Source organism: Dromaius novaehollandiae, chromosome Z, assembly GCF_036370855.1.
Source record: "Dromaius novaehollandiae isolate bDroNov1 chromosome Z, bDroNov1.hap1, whole genome shotgun sequence".
Taxonomy (NCBI): Eukaryota; Metazoa; Chordata; class Aves; order Casuariiformes; family Dromaiidae; genus Dromaius; species Dromaius novaehollandiae.
The window spans coordinates 15,008,910-15,034,651 of record NC_088132.1 but is presented as its reverse complement, the minus strand read 5'-3'; the positions used below and the strand labels follow the sequence as shown (position 1 = coordinate 15,034,651).

The 25,742-nt window shown below is 42.9% G+C and overlaps 2 protein-coding genes across 3 annotated transcripts in view; one reads left to right on the top strand and one right to left on the bottom strand.

The window, feature by feature from the left end:
- The window catches only part of SNX30 (sorting nexin family member 30), a 51,137-nt gene extending 39,724 nt beyond the window's left edge, over positions 1-11,413 (top strand). The window contains exons 8-9 of the mRNA XM_026103117.2: positions 3,890-4,042; positions 6,017-11,413. Of these exons, the coding sequence (XP_025958902.1) occupies positions 3,890-4,042; positions 6,017-6,076 (213 nt within the window). The 3' untranslated portion in view covers positions 6,077-11,413. The remainder of the gene's footprint in view (positions 1-3,889; positions 4,043-6,016) is intronic.
- A 740-nt stretch (positions 11,414-12,153) lies between these two features.
- Positions 12,154-23,928, bottom strand: SLC46A2 (solute carrier family 46 member 2). Of its 2 annotated transcripts, XM_064502324.1 has the most exons (5): positions 23,632-23,928; positions 18,679-19,830; positions 16,718-16,801; positions 14,324-14,480; positions 12,154-12,840 (listed from the first exon to the last, which is right to left on the bottom strand). In XM_064502324.1, the coding sequence occupies exons 2-5, from the start codon at positions 19,739-19,741 to the stop codon at positions 12,786-12,788; spliced, it is 1,359 nt and encodes a 452-aa protein (XP_064358394.1). In that variant the 5' UTR covers positions 19,742-19,830; positions 23,632-23,928; the 3' UTR covers positions 12,154-12,785. The 2 variants fall into 2 exon arrangements, with proteins under 2 accessions (XP_064358394.1, XP_025958886.1); XM_026103101.2 differs by lacking the exon at positions 23,632-23,928 and having other exon boundaries at positions 18,679-20,536.
- Between the last annotated feature and the right edge of the window lie 1,814 nt (positions 23,929-25,742).

The window sequence follows — 25,742 nt, the reverse complement described above, 5'->3', positions numbered from 1 at the left end:
GTGTCATGTACAGATATAAATTGCCTTGTATATGCTGGCATCTTTGTGCTTCAGGACCATTTGTTACTCGGTAATGAGGCTGTAGAGGGGATTTGAAAGAGCTGATATGTTCATGCTGTTAAGCAATATCATCTATGCTTGACTATGCTGAATTCTAGAAGTGGGGCACACTTAGACTCTCAAAATAGTGGTCTTCACAGGAATTACGTGAAAGCAAATACATTTAGATGCGCAACTATGTATCATATAATGATGTGGCCAAACACCTGCATATACAAATTCCCAAGTCTTGCCTGCATGTACATCTCTTCTCAGTTTACGTGGACAAATGTTTGCCACTGAAATAGTGATGTGCCCTTCTAGAATGTCTTGGTGGTCGAGCCAGTTATCACTTCTTGGGTTTTGGAGTTATTCAGTTGCTGGGAACAGCCATCTGTAGGAGTTGTAGCTACGTCCCCCAGAATCCAGCCTCCTTTTTCTCAGTGCTTTTCTGCTAGCCTAATATTAAATAATATCCGCTGGTAAAAGCAGGTGAAAGCATCAAAATTGATTCCATTTATGTCCAGATTTGGTGTTTGAACTGTAATCACTGTATTTTCACTAACCTTACAATAGATGTCAAATACTTAAAAACTGCTGATTAAGATAAAATGTTGGTTCCGCTACTGAGTTGTGACTTTGGTTCTGGGATGCTGCTGTTCTAGAAGAAAAGGTATTTACCCTCATGAATAGGACCAGTGCACCTGCAGAGGCTGCTTTTGTGAAGCCTACAGAGATTTTGCTGGTGTTTGTTGCCGCCATTCCTTAATTAGAGCATAAATAGCACATCCGGTGAGGACTGGGTTGTCCCTATAGCTTTGTATTCGAACAACACACTCAACCTAATCTGCAGGAGAACTGGCTGTGAACAAGAACAGATTCTTGTAAAACTTTGTGGTTGCAGATCCTGGCAGAAGGAAGAGGAAGCTGGTGAGTGCTTATAAATTTACTTAGTTGAACTGAGAAATCTTATGTGGTTTGGCTCACAGACTTCCTGAATCTTTCTCTGATAGCCTAATTTTTCCTATTAAGACAGCAGAGTACTTAAAAATGACACAAGGTGTGCTTGCCTTATGAGGAGCATCTTCTAAGCTTTCCAGCAGCTGGCTTGGTAGATCTTGCCATCCAAAGCTTACAAGCAAACTTCATGTCTTGAGCTATAGCAGACTGGATTCTGTAGCCAGAAGTATAGTGCTTAGAGGCAGTGGAAGAAGTGTGAAGCTACTGAGTCCACAAGCTGCCTGTAGTGCCAATCCACTTGTATGAAGGAATGCTCAAAGTTCATGAATTTGAGGGAGGAGCTGCTTGTGTCTTTGAACAGCTTTATCAGAGCCCAAGTATTGTCCTGTCCTTGCTGACTCTTGTTAGTCTCTGGAGTACTTCAGTGAACAGCCCTAGTCTACATCCTGGAGAACAACCAGAGCTGACATATTTCTGCTAAAATCAGGTGCCTTGCCAAACTGCAAGCCAGTAGCAAACTCCTGACTTCCCATATTGTTAACTGAGAAAAATCTCCAATATATTCTATCTTATTCCCTCCCCTCCCCCCTCAAAGAAAAAGGGCATCTCTTGAAAATATCAGTTATGCGAGGAACCATTACAAGCTTCTGCAAATGTTCTTTGTTCTCCTCCTAGGCTTTTTGCAAATCAAACTTCCAAAGAGGAAGTCCACTTGTCACTCTGATGCTAGAGCTCAGAGATTTCCTCTTCTGAAGTCATGGGCTTAGTCTGCATGTCTTGGCGTGCTTCCTCTCTGAACTGACCATGCAGTACAATCATCTGAAAAGAGATATCTTCCACTTCCAGCTTCAAGGGGCCATGCATAGAGAATGGGAAGGAGGGTATTCCTTTTGAAACTCCCTTGACATTGCTAGGTAAGGCTGGAAAACTGACATTAAGATGTAGAAACTAATAGACTCATTCTGCTTAGTGATGTTTGGCACTACTGCAATGGCACTCTGTTGAAATCATAGGACTTGGCACTTAAAGCTGAGTGACAACAGGCATTCACTAGTCCAGTTAACTAACCAGCAGACTGCTTAATAAGAACAAGAGGCTAGCCTTCATAGATTTGCATGCCACAAGCAGTTACTGATTTTGTCAGAGCATCCTACTTCCTGCTTAGTTCTGGAGATAAGCCCCTGAACTTCAAGAAATCCCTTACAGCCTTGTTCATCACTTACAGAAGCTTAGGTCTCTTGACTGTGCTTCTCTTTACTGATGTATCAAAGCTGGCCCTCCTAGGGAGAGGAGAAAGTTCTCTCCTTTAGCCCCTGTCTTGGGCTGAACCATGAGGTGCTTGCATTGCTATTGTGGAGGTAAGAAATAAACAGTGAAACCATCAGGTTTTGATCTCTAATGCAAAGCAGCTGGTTTTACTAAGAACTAATGTTTGTGAAGACCTGGATAGCAAAAAGGTGAAGGGAAGAAGGAAGAGAAGGTGTGCATGGTCTTCTCAGCTTGAAACACTTATAAACCAATTCTGCAGTTGCTGATAAGCAACATGAGCAAAGAATACCAGTATCTTTGGCCTTACTTGCTTTTATCTTGACCCAATGACTACTATCCCTATCCATTTAAATCTCTATACAAGCTTGTAATAGACTGTCTTTCAGGCTTTCTCCCATGACTTGTGGTTGACTCTGTCTACTGTTGAGTCCAGTGGCCCATTAGTTAATCCGTGGTATAATGGAAAGAGAACTGGAGCCATTATGACCATAGTTGCTTTGTGCTTGCATCTTTTAGGCAGCCTGTGAGTTAAAACTGGGGCAGGAAGCTAGAAGCTTGGAAGAAACTTTATTCTGCAGCCAATGCTGATCACTGCTCACAGCAGAGCAAGTTTTGTGCATGAGGAACTGCTTCCTTGTTTCTTTTCTGCCCATTTTTGGGGTGCTGTGGCCTGTGAGGTGTGGTCCTAGCAGCTAAAATGCGACCTACAATGTTCTCATTAAAAGGAGTGCCAGTGCCCAGGAAGAGGGAGTAGAAATTTCTATCCACACAAATAATGGATACAGTTCCTCTTACAAAGGGTTTCACCTCTGCTGTTTTGCAGCAAAAGCATGCAGGTAAATTCTCAAGACTTCTTCCACGTTCACACAGAAGCTTCCCTATCGAAAATTGGTTCTTAACTTCTTTATGTTGGAAGCCCTGTAGAGGATCCTTGTCATATTCCATTCAGTGGTCAATCTCAGCTAGGGGCTGTGGAACAAGACAAATGCCACATTGTCCATTGCATTCATTTGTTTTTGGCTTTTCCGCATTTGGCTTAGCTTGCACAAAGCTATTTCTCACTCCGTTTGGTTAGGATTTGTGCTACTTTAGCAATGGTTCTGTGAAAAGTTCTGTGCCCTTTACCACAGTCAAGATACAGAACTTTAACTCTTACCAGCCAACTCATTGGACAAACCTAAATGTTTCTTGTGTGATATACACTATAAAAATGAGGAAGTATCTAGTTCAGCTGTAAATGAGACGGGGGAGAGAAAGCTTGCTCTATAGCTGCAGTCAAGCTGCTCAGTTTGAGAGCCAGAAACTAAGTCTAGGCACCCAGCACTTAAGTGGAATGGCTTTCCTCTTCATGTGCCTTCAGCAAGCTCTTTCTCAGTCTGTCTCGATTTCTGGCATGGGAATGGATAAACACAACTGCCTGCCACCTCAAACAGCATAGAACATGTTAAGCAGTCTTGTCTTTGCCTCATTGGGGCTTTTCTCCCTGCGGCCATAATGGAGTTTATTTGGGGTAACCACTGGACTGTCACCCTTTTATCTGTAGCCTTGTTCAGAGTGATTTGAACTAATTCAGGAGTCTAACACTCAGCAACTGTTTGAATCTTAATTTCTTTTGCTTCAGGTACCCACAGATGTTGAGAAATGTCAAGACAGAGTAGAGTGTTTCAATGCGGACCTGAAAGCAGATATGGAGAGATGGCAAAACAACAAGCGACAAGACTTTAGGCAATTACTCATGGGGATGGCAGATAAAAACATCCAGTACTACGAGAAGGTATGTGGCACTGCAATATCATTGGCAGGAATACAGGTAGTTTGTTTTTCTCTGAGGTGGTGCTGATTCTTCAGGAAGTGTTCATGCTGCCTAGCAGAAAAGAATCTTGGATGCCTGAATCAGTTCTTAAAGCTGCTGACAAAAAGAGGTTTCCACAGCACTATTGTATCCTGTTGAGCTGCTGGTCATGCGTAAGTGATCTATATGAGAATAGCAATCTCTTGCGGGGTAACCCTGTAACAGCACTTAGTACTGGATGCTTGTCTCTCTTGGATTGAACTGCTGACTTTCTTGCATCAGCAGTAGTAATTTGTCTCCTAAAGTTAGTGGTGCTGTTTCTGTGATGGAACAAAATTTGAACAAAAATCATGTGTACTAGTGATACTAATAAACTGGTAAATGTCTTGATTGTAGTTCTTAAGAATCAGACTACATAGGTTAATATAAATTCTTGAGTCCATATATAGACTGTGCTTGGTATGAATAAACAAATTTAATCTCCATCCCCTTGTACATAGTTCTGTTTCTTCAGTTGAGTGTTGTTAGACTCTGCCCAGGATGAAAATTCTAGCACTTCTGTCTGCTTTCAAGAAATGCTTATGTGTTAGTTCTGCAAATTCCTAGTCAAATACCTTTACGTGATTTTTATGCTTTAGTTAGAGTACGCATACCTGAGATTCAACACCAGGTGATTATTTTTAAAGCAAAAGGGCCTTGGAGTTCAACTGTATGTGCTGCTCATCTAATTTTCCTTGATATTAGAAGAAAATGTTACCAGATGCCCTGCATAGTACATACCCCATGAGGCTTATCTATGGTAACATATTTGATTTTCTTGCCTATAGCATTTTTTCCAGATTTACTCTATAAACTGCCTCCTGTGCTGGGTTACGTCTCTATATAATGTTAGTATGCACTTCCTTCACCATTTCTAGTGCATATCTTGTCTCTGATTCATAGCTTGTCACACAAAGTTCCTTCACCCTATTTTCTTCCCTTTTCTGGGGCTGCTGTATAAGGGATCGAAGACTAACTGAATGCCCAGCAGTGTCCCTGCAACTGAGTGTTGCATCTGTACACCTTCGTTTTGCTCACCTCTGCAGCAAGGAAGATTTTTAGTGGGAAAGCACCTAATCACTTCAGGGTGCACAACTAGAAGTACTCTGTTCACCTTCAGTGCCATTAATAAAAGATTAGGAAAAATATGCTTGGCAATAGTAACTTGTGACTATAAGAGCTGGGAATGACTTTGCCTATTCCCAATGTTTATTAAAACACATCTGGTGGTCTACAGTATCCATTTTGAGTTGTGGGCTGTCGGGAGAGTAATGACATAAAGCACGGGCCATAGATCAGATAAGTATGCATGTCTGGGCAAACAAGTCCAAACCCTGGAGAAACCTTCTAATAGCCCACAAGCCACACTCCACATTTAGTTTACTATTGTTGGTTAATCGAATGCAGTGGGATCACGTATGAAGTCTACTGGGATATCTTGTATCTCTGAAGTACCTACTTTAAGTCCTTAGATTTTTTTTCCAATAAGTTTGGTGTAGTTTATAATACTTGCTGTTATAAACCACTGACTGGAAACAGCCATCTCCCACAGACGTGCCACAAAAATGTGAACTGCTACTAAAACTAGTTTGTCAGCCAAGCTGATAGCTGTTTTTTCTTTTTAACTTTAGCAGAATCTAGCTGGTACTTGGAAATCGTGGTTATTGTGAAAGATTTTTTTTTGATGGCTTGGGCTAGCTGATGACTTGGAGGGCTTTATTTATTTATTTTTGGTAAGGAAATTAAAGGTGTCTTTCCTAACACTTTCCTGCTGTTTGAGCTCTTATTTTTTCTTTCCTGCAATACTCTATAAAAGACACTACTAGCCTTCCTGAACTCGCATTCTTTGGATCTGGATGGGTGGGTCAAAAATTACAGGAAGTTGTGTACAATCCACTTCTTTAATTTTTTTTTCAGTGCCTTACGGCGTGGGAGTCAATTATACCACTATTGCAAGACAAGCCAGAGACCAAATAAGAAGTACCTTCATGGACAGTCTAGCACCTCTGTGCTCAGTACCACTAGACATACTGGAACTGTATGAAGGACTCTTGTCAAGTTAACTGAAGTGCCAGCCATGTTTAGGCTGGAACAAACCTTCTGAAAACTATTTGAATTTCTTCTTCATTGTCTGTGTTTAGATTGGGGATATGTTTCATCTTTTTGAGTTACCTTGAGTGGTTCCTTCTCCATCCTATGGAGTGATCCTGGGCTCATAGTGAAAGTGCACAGGGATCTCAATAAAACTTACCTCTTTAGTCTGGAAGGAACTGATGAGTGGAACACTAAAAAGATGAAAAACTCTACTGCAAGGTGCCAAATGACATCTTTATTACCATTTTGTTTTGTTTGATTAAAAAAAAATAATTATTCTCATGATGCAGTACTTCCTAACCACTCCTTATCTATGTTGTGGATGGAGAGGGAAAGGCTGGAAAAGAATGTTTTCGGTTTTGCTACCACTTGTATGGTCCTTCTAGATAAAATGACTTTTTGGACTTTTCTGTGTGGGAGTTGGGCTGATTCTTGATAGAACATACTGACACCACCTGCAGAAAGCCTGTGGTGCAAGCATGAGCTGTGGTTTTTGTGAGTGTGGCATGCTGTTGGTTCATACTGAATATCTTTGTTTACCTTGGTGATTATGAAGTAATGTCAGTAGGCTGAAGTGTACTTGTGACTGCCTTGGGGATCAAAATAGGTCTAGGCGTGGGAGTGAGTTAAACAGCAGCCTCTTAAAGCTTCTGGGAATGATGGAAGCAAGTATGAGTATTGTGTGTGTGTTTGTTTTTCTAAAGCTAGCTCTGGAAGTTATATGGTAGAATATTCCTGATGTTTAAATCTGTTTTTTTTTTTTTTCTGAACGAGAGCTCCTTTGGGCTTGGTCACTGAAGGTGCCTGCTGTAGTAAAGATGGAATTTTGCTTTCTCTCTATTCTTTGCAGCAGCCAAAAGCCAAAAAGTGTCAAGTGCTTGCTTATACCAAGCATCATGAGTGCGAAACTTGCCTTAAAAGTATCAGTGAGGTTTGGTAGTGAAAAAATAAGGTATTACCCCTATAAGGTACATGTAGTGTTCATACCTGTCTCTGAGCCACATGGCAAGTCTTCTGAGACTTCTTTTGGTACAGATCTATTTTCCTGTGAAGTTTTTGTTGGCCTTAAATGTAACTACTTCTGCAAGTCCCTCCTTTCCCTTTCTCTTATGGTCCAACCTTCAAGTAACTGCCTCCATGTTGTTAGTGGCCTTAGGTACCTTCTAGAGAACGTAACGCTGCCATGATGGATCTGAGATCCTTCTGAATTAACAGCAGGCAGATAAGTCTGGGTTAACTCTTTTATCTGTAAGAATTGAGGATGTTTGGGGCTCATATCAAAATAACATCAGGACTTGGAAGAATAAATAGCTTTGAATGGTTACTGCTAAACTTTTGAGCAATTACTTGATCTCTTGCAAAGAACCTGAGTGTGGTAATTGGAAATGTACAACTCTTGTCTTATCCTGTGATGATATATTGAGTAACACTTTGGTTTGGATTTTGTCCTTAAACACTAAATATGCCTGAAACTCCCCTGCTCAGCTTGGAGGCTTTATAGAAACTGTCAAGATGAGTTATCATTGCAATGTGGTGGCTGTCAGGCTAGTGTGGTGGTTCTCCTTGGGTGGGAAAAGTCAAGTTTAAGGTATCTTAAGAGGTTTTTGTATTTGACTTGACTTCCTTTGACAGCTTGGGGTACTAAACAGAAATTGCACTTTGTGGTTTAAGCTGCCAGTTTCTCATACACTTGGTGTTACAAGGAATTCTGCTTTAGGTTGCTGTTCAGTGTAGAACAACCAACTACTCTTGCTTTTCAAAAGGGAGTGTTTAAAGGGATTATCTTGAAACAGTAACTCAGTATTTTCCTCCAGCCTTCCTTCCTTCTAAAACAAATTCTTGTAAATGCATATTATTAACAATCTGACCACCTTCAGGGCTACAGTCACTAGACAAGCTGGGTTCTGAGTTCCAGTGCTCGTAAGATACTGTAAACAAAAGGCTCATCCTGTCTTCCCTCTTTCCCCCAAACTGAGATCACCAGGGTTTTTTTCCTTAGGAAGCTTTTCTGACCTGGTTTCTTTTTGTGGAATGGAGTTTCCCAGTTGACTCTGCATCACTGGGAGTCAAGTAAAACTTAAGTTGAACTAATATTTAGACATTGTTCCCTCTACCCCATCAAAAAGGAGCGCAAGATGAGCGGAAAAGATGTCTCTCTCTCTCTTTTTTTTTTTTTTCTTTTTTAAACAGGTGAGTAGACTGTCTGATGCCTTACAAGATTTTTGCCCTATTTCCCCCTCAGTTTTGAGTCCAAACTGAACTGGGTTGAGATTCTAAATAAGCTAGTACTGGACAGTGCGGCTGTATGTGAGGAGCATGGTGGACAATAGGGAGTCCCAATTTAAGTTTAAATCAACAAGCAACTATTTTTGCTGGAGCTGCTGAAGCTCAGTTTAGATTTTCTTTAATCTGAAGCCCCTGATTCTGCAGTCTGGCTCTTAAACTACTACTTGACCAAATTGTGTTTTCGTCTCGGAAAAATCCCTTTCTGGCAAAGCTGTTGAGAGGCAGGCGGACTTTGTTTCCCTGCTGAAGTATGTGGCTCTGTGGCACCAATCAAGTTAATCTGGACGAAAGGCCGGAACATTTACTTCAGGCTGTGGTCTGTAATAGCAGTTTTTGGATGACTGGAAAAAACAAAACCTCTCAAACTTCTACATGGAAAGTAAAACTTAACATTAAAAAGAAGAGTCCTCTGCAAAAATCATGTGGAAGTGTGTGTAGTAGTGAGTTTCTTAGCCCTTGTGGGCTACTGAGGAGTCTCCTTACAAAAAAGACTTGTAAACCACAGGGTTACGGTGGGAGAGGCTGTGAGGTGAGGGAGAATTTGAGATGTGATGCAGCAGGGCAGAGTGGGCAAGCTACAGTCAGGCAAGAAATTCCCTCAAGATGTAAAGAGCACAATTAACTAACTGCTGTTATCGGGAGGTTCAGATCTGACTGAGCTGTTAGTGTGACTCTGCAACGTTGATCTTGTAAACCTTCAGTGTCTCTATATTTGAAGAGCCCAAATGTTAGTGGTGAAAAGCAAAAGATTTTATGAAAGGGAAGCAGAGACATGAGTAGTTCAGGAGCTTCGTCTCTGAGTAGCTTGAGTTTTCTGTCGCTTAGGACCACCCTCTCTGCATGCAGTAAAATGGCATCAAAAGTAGTTGAACCCTTCCTGCAAGCCTATGTAAGGTGTGGGTCCTTAAACACTTAAATTAGCCCAATCTTTCTTTTAATACAGAGCTGGACCAAGTTTTGTGTCAGAGAATGCATGATTCACTGCTGTCCTGGTTACTTGCATGCTGTTTCTAGGATTGTTTGTTTCTTCCTGAAGTGGCACCAGCGCAATAAAGCAAGCACTGAGATCCTGTTTTCACGCTTAGTTATGAACTGTGTTCATACGTATCATCATCAGGTTCTGATTGTTGCAATAAACTTGGACACTAAAACATCATTATGGATTTTTCAGCTATCTATTGAAAAATAAAATGGTGTTAGGTATAGCCTTTAAGGGCATTAACTCTTCAAACATGAGTTGCATCAAAAAATAAACTACAGATTCTTCAATGCAGTCTGTTTTGACTTTTTGTCACAATGACACTTCTGCTAGGGATAGAGCAGTGGAAGAAGTGGTAGAAGGGAACAAAAGCAAAGTGTAACTGGCAGTGAAGGGGCTGAAGAGCTACGGTGAGAGAGCTTGGAGGAGTGGCTCTGCCCAGCCTGTACATGGTGTGTATTGCATCAGGTGTCTGTCCTGTAGATATCAACATAGAAAAAATTTCCAGCCCCACAGGGACTGTTCATGTTTTAATAAGAGCCATGCTTTTGTCGAAACTTACTTATTCCTCTCAAGAAATTGTGCATGATCAATGTTGCAGGCTTTTAACATCTAAGATACTGGTGCTTATGACCATTCTCTGCAAAATGTGGTAGGTAGAAATGAACTAAATTAGGTCATTAGATGTTCAGCCTTCTTAAATCCTAAAGGTAGAACAGTGTTTCCCTTGGTATATAACCTTTTACTATAACCAATCAACAGGAGAAATTAGGTTTCTTTTAATACTTCTGACAGTAAAACTGGGAACTTCAGGAGTAAACTCTTTGCCTTTGAGGAATGTGAAGGTTGCATTTTAAACTTTTTGGGGGTGCTATTTAACCAATTCTAAGGAATCAAATGGATGTGTTTAATACTACACTTGGCACTGTGGAGCACTGCCAGTGTATCTGGTGCATATAAGTACTCTGTAATGAACTGGACTAGTTTTAAGCTTGCTTGACCAAAGCATGTTACTTGTCCAAAGAGTAATGCTCTTTAGAGAAAGGTTTATATTATCCTTATGTAAATGACTTGCCAAAACTGAAAGCTAGGAGCTGTCCAAGCCTACTTTGAAGGCCTTGGTACTCTATGCTTCAAAGATGAACCATTTTGTTAACTCTGCCACTGGTATACATATCCACACCTTCAGATCCAAGTGCAGGTTTGGAGCCAGTGCCACTTTCCCACCAGTCAGAGAGACAGACATTTTTCTTATGATAGTGAACAACTATGGGTTTTGGTCTTTAGCATATGAAAATAGCGCAACACCACCTTCATTCTTTTCCTTCCTCTGCACCTGCATCCATCTGTCCCTTCTTAAGGTTTGGAGAGCTATGCCATGTGCATGAAGGCAAGCTTGCTTTGACTGAGTGCTCGTTATGTTCAAGACATCAGTACTGAAGACTGAAACATTGCCTGCTCATTGTGCAAACTGTGTACTACTTTTGACCTGTGTAAAACCTGCTCACTGGAACACGTTTACTTCACATACTCATACCATTAAAAACCAAAATGAAAACTGTGAAAAGACTTGTCTTTGTGTGAATTAGCAAGTAAATGATGTAAAAATGGGAATGAGGCTTTTGTTTCACGCACTTGACCAAATCTACCAACTATGCTCTTGTTCAGACTTGCAGGTTATGAAATGTTGTCTTGATTTCTGGTGCTGGCATGCTTCTATTCCCTTCCATATATATCTCTGTATAAATATACTTTGTGCATTGTTTACTATGGAACTAGTATTGATGGAGAAAAACACTTTGAGGTAAAATTGTTTGTAATGCTCTATTAGTGTGTACATTTTTTAAAAAATGCACCATTTCTTTACCTCAATTAATTTAATGGAATAGACCAATAAATGTATTAAAAGATGACTTCTTTACCTAGAATAAATGTTTCTTTTCTTGCAGTCTTCACCACTGAAGTTATGATGTGTGCACTAGCTTTGCTGGGCAGCTCATGATCTTACTGCAAACCTGCTTCCCTTAAAAGCCTGTTGCCCTGCTGATTCAACTGTCTCAGCTGTCTGCTGCTGTAGAATAATTTGTGTGACTTGAAAGTGGAGCCTGGAGGGGAGGAAAGAGTGCAATAGGAGTTGTAGGGGGTCAATGGGTGTGACAGTAACTCCCTTCAAGTGGGGGAGTTGCATAGTGAGGAATCAACTTCTTCCTGCCAGAGCCTTGGCTCACTGAGACTTCCTGGGTTGCTTCTTGGTTGATTCAGCTACTGAAGAGTTTTTACCTTACCTTTACACAGCGTGGGTGTTGGAAACAACTTAATCCTTGTTAATTCAATTAGTGTGTGAACAGAGAGTCTAGACCCCGATCTCTCTAGGGCATGCTGGTCTTTTGAACCTTGATTAGCTTTTGAACCATTTAGCTGATAATGTCTCCTGCCAGTTGCTGTATTGCATAGGATTCCTTTCAATAGGGGGTTGACCTAGGAAGATGACTACTGACTGACCTCAGGGTCCCTATGCCTCCATAAAAACTGTAGTAGTGTGCTTCATTTACCAATTCTTAACTTGTTACAAGAGTAGTAGGTCCTGCTGGTATGAGTTGAAATGCCAGTATTGACTCTTAAATCATAGGTGTCCTGCTGTAAGCTCTGTTAAAGCATTTTAAGGACAATCTCCCAGAAATCAGGGACAGAAACATCTGTTCAGTAGTGTTTTATTGCAGGGATTACAAAATAGTGTTTTTTAATGATATTTCTATATTTTAGTGCTCTTCCTCGCAACATGAATTAGCTGGGCTGACACCTCTTCATACTTGTCTTTAACACTCAAAGTAAGGGAGTTCTTCAGACCCCCACACACATGCAGCATGCTACTTGTGGACCCGTACTTAGCCAAAGTCACAGGACTGCCTCAAGATTTCTAACTGAATAGACATGAGGAGAATTAATGGAAAACTAGGACTGATGCTCATCTTCCTTCTTCCAAATTGAAGAGCATGGCTAAAACCTTCCTTTTGTTTTTACCCTCTTCTTGTCTGTCTGCATTATGGAATCTGCATTGCTAAGAAGACCAGACAGAAACCAAAATGCTCTAAAGACAGCTAGTGTGCAATAGCCAGAATATCTCTGCAGTACATCATCTCACAGAGTAACAAGGCAAACTTTTCTGTCCTGGCTGAGTTTAGTGGTTAAGAGGTTGTACAGTGCTGTGAAATAGAAACCTAGATGTTTTTCACTTTCAAATCTGTAGGGACTAATGATTAGCCAACCTTCCCCTTTGACAGCTCAGAGAATTGATAGGAAGATGTTTCAGCTGCTGCAACTCTGTCACTATGTCAGAATCTGAAAGGAGCGAGTGGTTGAACGTTGTCTGAAGGCCACGATGCTGTAAAGAACAATAAAGATGCACATTACAAGAGAAAAGCTAGCAAGCTACTTTCCAAAGCTAGAGTTTCTTCTTTACTCATCAAGTCTTTGGCTTAGTTTAAACTTTGCTGAAGTGTCTGGAGCTGGCTGAGTGCTCAAGGGCTTTCTTAGGAGAATCTGCCAACTTCTCTGTACGTTGTTGCATTTGCAAGCAATGAAATGGACACCATTTGTTGTCTTTCAGATTTAAAGTCCTGGGACCTGTGTTTGTGCTTGTAACAATGCTCAACTCCTATTTGTAGACCACTTTAAAAGCAATTGAGTATCTAGCAGTGACTTGCTGATAAACTGCAGATTTGTTGCATGTGAAACAGATTATTCTTGCATCTGGAAAATATGAGGAGGAAAACAGAGCCTTGGGAACGAAGTAGCCTTCTCCTGCACTTGTACTCCTGCTGACACCAGTTATATGCTGAGAAGGCCAGAAAGGATCTAGAGATCTAGACTAGACAGACAGAGCTGATAGTGCAGGAGCTTTCCTTAATTTTTCTCCTCTCTTTGTATCTCAGTGGTAGTACTGAAGCTGATGGAAAATACATAGTGACCTCAGACTTTCTGTTATTTTTTTTTTAAGTGACAACAAAACTTGGCAAAAGTTTTGCTTTGGGTCAGACAATAGTCTATCCAGCATCTGCCTTATGTCTGAATATGGATATTGTTGTTGCATGGATCAAATATATTATCACAGTCCACTTCAACTTCACACTGAGAGAATATTGCCATTTCAAGGAGTGCAGTGAGCTGGAGGGACTTGGGGAGGGGACAGTGACATGGGAGGAGTGGAGGGAGATATCTCATAAAGATTGTAGGAGAGTAGATTGACGTGTGCTGGAGATGCTTTTTCAGCTTTCTGTCCTGAAATTAAACTAAACTGATTTTGTGCTTAAAACTTGCTCTTGAAAATACAGATCTGTCATTCTTTAGCTGTTCAGTGGGGCAATTCAGTTGGGCATCAGAAAAGTAACCATTTCCGCAACCGTGTGGTAATGGTTTCTCTTTGAAAGAGGCACCAGAGGGAGATTGAAATTACTCTTTTCTATCACACTGAATAAATAACCTGTAATGGATTTTTTAAAAAATGTTTTGCTTTAAAAAAGATTATTCCCTTCCTCTACTTACTACTGTTTCAGTAATATCAAGCACTGCTTTTGCATGAAGGCTTTGTCCCTTGGGATTATTAGCTCTTAAACTCAGCTAAATATTCCTCCTACAGTGATTCATGTTACATTAAACAAAAAGAAGATTTAAAACATTGGCTAAACCACTTGCAAGTTTCATTCTTTGAACCTTTTTGATATTTGTGGACCTAGTTCTGCAGAATTTTTGTTGTTAAACAAAAACGTTTTTCTTTTTCCAGTCTTCACTGTACATTTTAGACCTAGAATCGGGAAGAATGAAGAAAAATTAACCTGATTCTTAACAAGACCCTTTCCATTCCTTACCTTACAGGGAGGAGACTTAGGCAGCCAAATAGGAAAGACAGAATGAAACAGAACCCGCTGTACCAGTCCAGTGTGCTTTGATAGATCTTGTTGTAGACAGTAGATGTCACTACTCCCGTGATGACTAAGGACAACTGCAGCAGGACAAACACCTTACCTGTAAAACAAGAAAATAGGTTGTCACTGGGGAGAAAAAATTGCTGTGGTATATCTTTGCAGACTGCACACGGATCACCACTGCATGGAAGACCCATGTGGTCATTGCTTAACAAATGCCAAATAGTATGATCTTGTATCTGCTGTTGTTCTGAACCAGAACTGAATGCCCTGTTTTATCCTTTAAGGTACAGGACAAAAGAGCTATCTAGAAAATTCGCTGCTTAAACAGTTGCTAATCTGAGCTGTTCCAGATGTTGAGGTAGCTGCTTGAGAAAGCAGCCAGAGATTGGGAAATAAAAGCACTTATTTCCATAGGATATAGAAAGGTAGACCTGGGCTAGCATCTTTAAGATAAGAGAGATTTTAGTTGGGGTTGGCTTCTGTTGTAGGCCAGAAGGCTGATCCGCTGGATTAAAATGGTAGGTACAACCTCATTTCTGGAGCAGTGGTAGTGTCAGCAGCAGTGCTGTCTTGAGGATAGCTCATGCTCCCTGTGGGCATTGAGTGTATATTTAGGGAGGAGGGAAGGGAGAAACTGAATTAAAATTGAAACAGCCTGGGAATAATCTTTCTTGCTTAAGCACAGGGTTCTGCTTCTGCCATGGTAAGTGGGGGCAGAGGAAGCAATGCAGCCACCAGGCACGTGTAAACGGGGGGCTGGCTTGGCGCTATGAAATGAGCCTGTAGCCCTCACTGCCTTCTCCACCTGCGCGATGCCAGCTGCCACAGCCTAAGGACACAGCTATCCCCAGGCAGCGGCTGCTCCACTGCACTGTCCTGCTCGTGAACTGGTCTGTCAGCATAGCCAAGTGCAGCTCCGGTAGCTTGTAGTGAAGGTTAAAGACAAAAGAGGCGGATACATGATCCAAACAGCATGCTGATTAATCTGGTGTGCAAGTTGCACTATTTGTGGCAACGGAGTGGGTTTGTTACAGATGACTTTAAGGAGCACAAACAATAGGAATGAACTGGTGACAGAGCACAGCTTCTGCGTGACTATTTTTGTGTTAGCCATCAGTATACGGATAAGGAAATTGGCTGCCATATAGGAGCACTGCAGGTTGATTTCTGCATCTGTTTGACTGGGCTTGTAAGATATCCACATACAGCATAATGCATAATAACTCTCCACTGAGGAAGAATGGGTTATACCTGGACATGGGCTGAAGCTAAAACCTCTACCATGTGGGTGTAATGCTATAAACAAATGACATCTACATGAGCTTCCTGAAAAAGGAAGGGAAAAAACAGCATGTAACATGGATGTAAGTTAGGGGCCTTTGGCCTGTTGAGTGGAGGCTGTCAGGTCTCTGGACCTGTGTGTTTGCACCATGGTGGGGCTGCACAGGCCTGAAGTGCTGTGACCCGGGTGGGTTGTGCTCCTGGTTTTGCGGAAAAGAATGTAGTGCAGGGAATAAGATGGCAGATTACTGAAGGGGCAGAATAAAAAGTTTTTAGTGTTGAGATCATATGGCAGAAAGCAAAAGGATGCCAGGGATGGCTTTGGGGATGTGTTTTGAGAAGGCACGAGCAGCCACAGGCTTGAGGTGCTCTTTGGATGCATGGGCAGTCCTAGCTATTACGTCTGAATCAAGGTTATTAGAGTAAAAATAGTAGCTTCCAACATGATGTTGTAAAATACATATATGAATATTTTACTATTCTCTAACAAAACTTTTTAATAGAAAAATTAAAATTTTTTCCTCCTGTTTACCAAATAGTGACAATTTTTATGCAAAGGTTTATTTATGTTCTAACAAGAACAAACTACCAGTGAATATTTTGGGGATATAGAAAATGTAACTGAAAAAAGAGGAAGGAAATTCATCTTTCCAAAAGCTGGAAGTAAAAGAAGGCAAACATAAAGGGTGTGACTATCGTGCTGCTTCACTCCAACATCTTGCTTCTCTTGGTTTTCCCTGGAGCACTGTGCTTTTGAACAGTACCTGAGATAAGTTTTTCCCTGCCTTTGAGCTGCACACTGATGGTAATCTCTTAAAGCATGTGCTGAAAATTTTGTTGGTATATGATGAAGTAACTAGGGAGGAGAAGCTTCTATGTGACAATCCAGTTCTGCAAGTTTTGCTGCTCCTCCCTTCCCTTCTGTGGTACCGACTGCTTTGTTTTTATCATGTAATATGCAGTTGGTAGCAATAACCTATTTTTGCCTTTGTATTCTAGGCTGAATGGAGGGGCTTTGGGGGTTTTAACTGATAATATAACTAAAGTACTCACCATAAGATGATCCTTCAACATGCTTGGATAACATGGACCTGATGGTTGGTAAGGGGATGAGGGCAAAGAGCATCACTGCCCGTGCTGTAATGCAATGAATATTTAGTTGTCATCCGTACCTGCTCCCTGTCCCGTAACACAACTATCGCTTTTGAAGACTACATGCCTGAGGCTTGGACAGAGCCTTTGCTTTGCCTTTTCTTGTCCCTGGAGCACCTCAAAGCAGTACAAATCTGTCAGAAGAGTGTAGGTCCTTGCTTCATACCAGGAATGGTGGATACGTGACCTATTGCTCTGACCAGCAGAGTTACTTTCCCTAGACCTAGAGTTTCTTGGTCTCTGCCTGTCCTGAAATTCCAACAGAGCTGGAATATAGCACTGTCCTCCGTGATAGGTGAGGTGGATGATTCATATCTCACAGGCAGAGAGAGCACCCTATGCTACAGGACAGTATGATATTATATTGGTTTAGTAACATGGTGCTTCTGGCTTGGGCTAGAGTATTTTAGGCTCTCTCTAGTGTGGAAATTTTTAGGGAACTGGAGCTGGCTTTCTGTCAGCAGAAATGACCTCAGCAAAGACTCAGTCCACGTCTAGTGTACTGAGGTGTTTCTACAATGTAGGGAATCTTGTGAATGGTGCAGCAGCATGTGTTGATGATGGGCTTAATTTTAAAGATACATTTGTGTTATATTGGGGGTTTTTTTGTCTTTTTTCCCCAGCCTGGCTGCCAAGTGGATAAACAAAATCTCTTAAAAATTTCACTCTTACTTTGTCTGCTTTTAGTACACCAAATGCGATATCCTACCATTTTTTCCTTTAAAAATAAATTAATTTGATTTTCAATTTCTTATTCCCTCTAGGGCCACACAGGAAAATCTCTTCAGGTCATTTCTCTTAGATCTTTTCCTCACTTTCAGAAACAAGACCTTGAAGTTATGTGATGTACTTTTTCTGTTTGTCAAATATGAATCATCCATTTCACTGCCACAAAGGATGTTGTTCTTGTATTTTGTTTTCTATGTTCCTATGGAGGCTACCTCCCAATAACAAAGTCACTTTTTCCTTTTCATGGGATATCTGGCCCATCTATTGTTACCTGTCCCTCAGTCATTTATATGTAGTGTAGGATTTGTACAGTACATGGTGATAATGTTTTAGTTGCTGAAGCAGATCCAGTGTTTCGCTATTAAATTTCCCATCAGCCATAAATGTCTTACAGCAACAAAAACAAATCATGTCTTAAGATGTTCATTTAATAGGAAATCTTTGCTAATTTTTTGCTGTTGTAGCCTTAAGCCTTTCCTCACAAGAAGCAAATGGCTTGTATTAATGCAGTAGTGTTGTCTGACTAGTAGTGGTAGCCAACGCGCATTCCTACTCCCACACATTGTTTCCCTGCTCAGATTTGGATTATGACTAAGTAACAAATTACAAGTTTACTAGCCTTTAAACTGAGCATTTAACAAAAGTGGATGCCTCTTCGGGATATTGTAGGCTGCTGAGTGTAGCAATCTAAAGGCAAACATTGGCAAGGGGAATGATGAAACTCTTGCCTCCAAAGTCCTATAGATTTTGGTAGCTCAAAGTAGCTGCCTATGTCATGAGTGGAGGGCTATGGGCGGTGGGAATGGCAGTCTGGTTATTCTGCCAGCTGCTGAAAGAGGGGATGGTCCTGCTGCTAGGTGAAGAAAATGACCACGAGGAAGAGAAAAGAGAAGGGAAACCAGAGAAAGCTGCTTATCATGCTGAACAGCGTTTTGACCTCAGTATTTGACCTCAGATCTAATCTACCATGACAGTGTAACTGTCTCCTCTTGTGAACTATTCTTGTGACTCTCTACCAAGCTTCCTGCCCTGGATTTCTCAGTAAAACAGAGCAAAAACCCTTCCCTAGTATAGAAACATCCTGGCCCCTTCCTCAGACTGCACTTGCTTGCACGCGCAGCAGTTCATCTCACCGATGTAGAACAGGAAGGTCCACCGCACAAAGGCCATGATGAGGATGCCAGCGCTGAAGGATGCCATTCCAATCATGATCATTGTGGTATCCCTTAAATACTTGGAGAACACAAATACCCCCAGGAAGCTGGTGACAAAGATCACATACCCAGCAGCATTGCCATGGCCGATCTGCACGGCATTCCAGCTTAAAGGCTCCCTGAGCAAGAAGAGTGGGAGCACGTTCATTGCACCAACCACTGCAAGGTCATACAAAATCGCCCCAACAAAGAGCATGACAATGGTAAGTTTTGAGGGTGCTACTGGAGCGAGGTTGCTGCTCTCAGAAGAGTGGGAATTCCCTGAGGCTCCTGTGCTGGCTGGTAGCTGGCTGCTGCTGTCTCCTGTGCTCTTGGCTTTGGCTGGGCAGGGAGCTGCTGGCTTGGGGACTTTCAGAACAAAAATGCTGTAAAGGAGACAGAAAGCATAGCAAACAATGCTGCAGCCTACCAGCACAGTGCCCTCTCGATAGTGATCTCCGAAGCCAACAAAGAGATACCCTGATGCCATGCTTCCCAGGAAGCCAGCTAGGCCGTACACCAGCTCAATAATGATAAGCCGCAGAGACCTCCTGCTCTCAGAGGAGCCCAAGGATCCCAGAGCCATGACGCCTGCCCAGAGCGTGGTGAAACCGCCTGTCAGCCCATTGAAAGCAGCAGCCCCGTACATCACCTCGATTGGCCAGTCCAGCAGGATCAGGAGGAGCAGGAGAGATTTGGAGCCCAAGTAGCCCAAAAGAGAGAAGCAGATGGGGATCTTCCGATGCACCTTGTCCCCCAGCTTAGACAAGCCGTAGGCTGACAGCAGTGGGCTCAGGCCCAGGACTAGGTTGTAGATGATGTAGAAATTAGAGACAGCCTTCTGCTGAGCATCTTGCAGTGAGTGAGAAGGAGAGGTCGAGTTGGACTGGTTGTAGTAGTTCTTCACCACCAGTAGCAGCCCTGTGTCGTAGAAGGCACTGGCCACCTGGGAGCCAGCAACCACTGGTTCAATCCACGTCCTCATTGCTGCTATCCCCACCATGGCAGCTGATGTCTGGCTCTTCTTCAGAAGAGGGGAGACCTGTTTTCAGGGAGATGTGCTTCAGGAAATGCCCTCTCAGAAGTTCTGCTCTGGAGACATAGTTGAAGTGGAGCAGTAGAGGCGAATCAAAAAAAGAGAAAAAGGAAAGATGTGCCAGATAGCACAGAATCAGAGAACTGTGCAAGAGAAAACCCGACTAAGAGGGTATTTGCACAGCACCTTGCTATGTCTGTGCACACATGCACATCCCCACACTGCTCTGATCTCTGGCTTATGCAAGAGAGGCTTTTGTGCAGATGGAGAACGCCCTGCACTTGCTCACTGCTATTGCTGATCTTCCTGGTAGAGTTTCAAAAGAGGTCATATGACCCAGGGGAATTTCTGTCTCCCAGTTTAGGAAGTGAAAATGCCCTGATCATGTAGTTGCTGCAATTAGCTTTTTTTTTTTTTTTTTTTTTCCTTTGACATCCTTCCTGTGTGAGAGGAATCTCAGGGAAACAATGCTCATACCTAGATGTGGGGGTGGACAAAGGTGTCTGTTTATTTATCAGCTAATTCATGAATTCCCCCTGCCTCCAGCCCTTTCTCCTTTCTTCCTCATCATGGTACTGCTGGCTCATTTGATCTTACCTGCTCCTTTCTATGCTATTGCTAAATCTCACCCCTTCTGACATTGCTATTTCAATAATGCAATCAGGAAATTACACCAAAAAGAAATGAAAAAAACCCTATTTTTAGCAACCTTTCTCCTGCAACTGCCCCTCCAAGTGCTGTTGTCTCTGGACTTTGCAATTTGGGAATTTCCAAGAGGAGGAGAAAAGCCTTATTTATATACCGGAATTGGCTTCTGCTGTGAATAAGCAGTGAGTGGAGGAGGAAGCCAGGGTGAGTAAGTGGCCACTTCGTGGAAACTGTATGTCAGTCACATCTCAGGGCGATAGCGGGAGGCAGGATGCACGCAGCCACGTACTGCCCGGGCAGCCGTGTGTGTTTGCAGGCGCCGATGCCGCACACGTGCTCACAGCGCTTTCACAGCATCCCCAGCCTCTCACGTTCCCCAGGCTGGTCCTGCCTGCCCAGCGCAAGAGCAGCTGCTCCTGCAGGCTCCCAGCATGGGGGTGGTGCTGCTCCTCTCCTTCAAGGTATCTGCTGCCTCTCTGCTGGTCCAGAAAGGCTGAAGGCAGCTTTCACTGGAGACCTTTTCCTGCCCTCCCTGCATTTCTCCCTAAGCTCAGCAGAACCTTTGTGCTTATCTGGAAATGTGTCCAAAGGAGAAGATACCGCTATTCAGCATATAAAGTTTCTAAGCAACATAGCAAGGAAATTGGTACCGAGTATGCTGCAACCCAGTCCTCAGTTTGCGGAAGGGGTTGCATGCCATGGTAGGAGTTTCTCAGAGACAGAAAACAATTTGTATTACGAATCCTTGAATATATGATTTGCTTGTTTCAGACACGTTGGGGGTATGAAAGAATACTAGATCAATGTTAAGTTGCACTACATTTATGGTGTTAAACCTGTATTGGTTGATTATAGAGGGCCACAATGTAGCTGTTGGTGTTGTCTACCTCTGAAATGCTGGAGACTGGTCCCATATGCAGACAGCATGTCCACAGGATGTTATTCCCAGAAGCATTAAAACTGTGGGGTGCCTGTTTGGTGTGTCCCATCCCATGCTTGGGGATAGTCCAATCACAGGGACCAAGAGGGAATTTTCTTCCTCTCAGGTCTACCTCATCATTTGACTGTTTCCCTAGCACCTTATGTTTAGAAAGGACAATGGTGCCTTTTCCATGATGATTTGGGAGATTTACAGCTTTACCACAGTTCCTGAGAATCACAGGCCCTGTTTTCCTCCCATGGTTCTTGGCCTTTTACTGTGCAGCTTCAGCGTGAGCAGCAACCTTAGGAAGGGTTTTGCAGCTAATGGGGTGCTGACCGCTTCTGATCCTATCCCCTTTTTCCCAGCTAGGGTGACTATATGCTTACCTATTTTCATGCTTAGGATTTGCAAAATATATTTAAGGACATGGAAAGTGGCAGGGAGTCACTTGCAGAGCTTGCTTCGAGGGGTGCAAACCACTGTGTCGACGTAAGGCCTAGTAACCTCTCACAGAGCTCTGTGTTGCTGTAGCTGAATCTGCCTCTGCTGGGGCGCCAGAACTACCCTCCAGAGAGACAAGCAGTTGGTGCTTTTGGATTTGCCGCTTCCATAGGTGTTGCAAATGTCCAAGTCTGCCTTGAATGTACCTGCAAGGTGTGAGGTCTGAGAGGGGCAAGTGAAGCAACCCCCTGCAAACGGATCGGGGTCCGCACCAGCTAACAGAGCCAGCTGCAGAGAGGTTGCTCTTGTTACTCAGAGGCATCAGAAACTCTTTGAGCAGGGTTTGGCGCAAACAGGCGGTCAGGTCCGAGGAAGTTACATGCATTCCCAGCTGCAGGAAATACTTGGAGGATATCTGGCAGCCTCAAAAACGCTAACTCAAATGGCAATGATCTCATTCTGCTCTGGTTTAATGAATCATAACAGGCAGAGTAACATAATCTGCTTTAGGAAGATTTATGGTGATTACTTTAAAATACAAATTAATAATTAATTTAGAAGAACAATGTTAAAACTTCCATCTGTTGTACTTTGTATTGATTCAGGTGAGATTTGCTCAATGCTTGTGTATTCATAGTTCAAGAGATTCTTTTTTTTTTTTTTTTCCCCACTCCCAGCTCAATTGTGCAATTATTTTTGTTTTACATTTTAGTTTGGGAAAAAATTCCAAGAACTCACATGGAAAGGAGTAGAGAATTATCTGCTAGAATGATTTGTTGCTAGATAATTTCAGTTACGCCAGAGGTTTTAGTTTTCTGCCAGGCTAAAAGACTATTAGCCAACTGTAAAATTTAATTTGGGTTATTCCAGCTGGATCAGATTTTTTTTTTTCCAGATTTTCTGACCAAAGTGTTTAGTTTGTTTGGTCTTTCTTTAGAAGTGGGAAAGCTATTACTTTGAAACCTGGAATATTTCCACAGGATGGAAACTCCAGAAAGCCTTACTAAAAAACCCAAAGCGTCATCCTGTGAACAGTCTGAGCAATAAAAACAATTAGAGGAATTGCCACGTTTTATTTCACCCAGTGAGCCTGGTCTCTTCTACTGACCATTAGAGAGAAAGATAAATGTCTTTGTCCCCTTCTAGCTTTGATTTGGGACTTCACTTATCTTGGAGTGCAGAAGTATGTTACAGGCACAGAGCTTGAGGGACTGCAAATCTGCTCAGCTGTTACAAACAGGATATTTTTCCCTCCACCCTTTCTTGCATGTACAGGTTGCCTGGCTTATTCGTCTGACACTGCTGAGATTTAGGTGATACTGGGTCATGGTCAATGTTATTCAGGTCTATATAGCTAAACGACTGTGCTAAATACCATTAATGAGCTCATGGATTATATGTATAATTTTCAGGATATTCTGAGTGTTCATTCATGTTGAATGTACTTTTTAGAAGTAATTCTCATGGATGGAAATAATGTAATGTAACTAATTGTGAAACAAGTGCTAAAGTAAAGGTTTAGGCTCCAGAATATTTTCCACTGCAAAGTGCAGTGTGTGAATAACATATTCATTTGATGCCAAGAAGACTTCAAAATTACTCTTCTCTAATATCAGCTTTTCCCCAGAGCCCAGTTCTCATTGTACTAATATTTATAGAGACATTTGCATACACTTTAAAATGCATTTATGCGGCATAAACACAATGGAACTTTAAGAGCAGTGGCTCTTGACATTTAATAATAATGCACCTACAGAATTACTGAAACTAGTAAAAGCAATAGCACAGTGGCATAGCCAACTGGAAAAGGAAAACACTCTTTCAGGGCATCCCACCATAGACTCACCTTGTCTGCAGACCCGCTAGAGGCCGGGTCAGCTCCATGTTGCATCAGCTTTTGGATATGTGTCCGTCTGGCCAGTCGAATACTAGGTATTTAATGTCTCCTTGTGGAGACGTTATGCATTCCTGTGCAGTATTGCTATTTTTTGTAACCTCACCATTTATTACAGTTACATCACCTTTTATTTCTGAACGAGGTTGTCATAGGGATCTCAGTATACTGGGGCAGCCAGGCTTGGCAAGCACCAGCATTTTAGAGCTCAGTCTTCAACAACTTTCCATCTGGAAAGGTCAGATTTTGGCACCCAGGAGCTGCAGTCCAAGACGAGCCTATAAGCCCTCCCCCTTCCCAAGCCCAAGGCTGCCCATGGGATTCACTATTCACAGTCTGAGGCAGTTGTGGTCTCCTGCTGGCAAAATGTTTCATCGAAAAAGCTGCAAATCAGCTCTGTGACCTCCCCCTCTCTCCACTTCCCCCAAAGTGTGGTGGGAGCCCCAGTGCATCCTGCGCATCGGCAGCTCCGCTGGTGGTACAGGAATTCGCACAAATGGGGGCTCAGCACCAGTGCGTGGGGGTGGCACCGTCGTTGCCTGCCCCGGCTGTGACAGCCTCCACGGCAGTCCTGGGAGACCAGAAGCTGGAGAAATTCCTGCAGCCGTCTGGATACCGACTGCTGGCATGTGGCAGGGATGTTGAGTCCTCTCACCTCATCTCCCATTGCTTGGCTGTGGTCTGAAAAGAAAAGTTCTGCGGTGCACTCACTCCCAGTTTACTCCGTGTACTGATATGCCTCGCGTCCCTTGGCACTTGCTGAGTATTTTGACACAGGTTGCAACTTCATGGCAGCAAGGAGGTGAAACACAACTGTGAACTGGACAGCACCCAGATCTGCGTCTAGGTAGAGCAATAGTGGCATTATAGTACCTGAGACAAAGAGAGCTGATGGAAAACACTGGGGAGAAAAAATGGCTATTTCAGTAACGGCCTGTTTTCCTTAGGAAAATGTTTCTTCATCATAAATGATCACAGGTTGTGTTGCCAAGCCATGCTCTTTCTGTCTGTGGTTTGGAAGGTTGGTTTCTTAACCAGCTGGTGTTTAAAGGAAGCAGGCACAACCTCCCGACAAAAATAGGTGCTGATTCCCATTTTGTCCCCACTGCTTACCAGAGACCAGGGTCTATTTGGTTTTTATGGACTGAAAGAGAGCTGGTCATTGAACTCTCAGTACCACAATTAAATATTGCCCCATCTTGGCAGGGGGAATTTGGGCCTGGCTCTCCTAACAAAGTGCAGTCAGGTGCCTTTGAGTCTCCCTGAACCCTGCAGTTACTGCTGCTACTCACAGAGATAGGGAAGACAGGACGAGAAGCTGGAGGCTGCACTGTAAGCTAGGTACATGAGGGAGGAGTGGTTCCTGCCAGCCACCTGCCTCGTCACAGGGGTTATAATACCCTGGTGCAGGGGAGTCATCATGTTAGCTTTTGGATCTACAATGACCAGTGGTAGGAGGCTAATTTCTGGATGCCAAAGGCCACCCCTGCAGCTCTGGCACTGGAAAAAATATCCAAATATGAATGGCCACTGCCCTTTGGAAACTCCCTGTGCCAGATGCCCATGGATCTCTGGCACAACAGCTCAGCCCTGATAAGTCCACTGTTATGGTAATAAAATGCAAGGCCATGCCCTCACTGGTGCCCCTTGAGGTGCCTGAGACATTGAGACACCTCCACCAGCATCTGCCAGCATCTGGCATTCAGGAGGCAGAGCCTTACCAGATGTGTTAAAATCATCTACAGGCATGTATGTCCTCCTCTGCTATTCATGGGAGGAGGGCAAGCCCAGAACACAGGTGCTGCAACCAGATGAGACCTCATTCCCTCATGCTACAAGGCCTCACTCATAGCCCCAAGCAATTCACCTATGCCAGCATCAGCTACTCTGGCTGTGCGTCTGTTGTCTACATGGAGAGTGCTGGCCTCTGCCACCCATGCCAGTGGGCAAGACATCACCCTCCTTCTACCACATGTCACGGACAAGCTGGAGGATACAAAACTTGGCCTGCAAGGCAGGGCCAGGGACGTCTTACCCAAGTGGACATCTGTGGTTTGCTTTTG

Bases quoted from the DNA above. Each gene is read 5' to 3' on its own strand.
- SLC46A2 (XM_064502324.1), bottom strand. From the start codon at position 19,741: ATGGTGGGGATAGCAGCAATGAGGACGTGGATTGAACCAGTGGTTGCT. The intron at 14,481-16,717 runs GTGAGTACTTTA...CTTGTTTTACAG, and splicing joins TGTTGAAGGATCATCTTATG to GTAAGGTGTTTGTCCTGCTG. The intron at 12,841-14,323 runs GTAAGGAATGGA...TGTTCTTTACAG, and splicing joins CTAAGTCTCCTCCCTGTAAG to CATCGTGGCCTTCAGACAAC.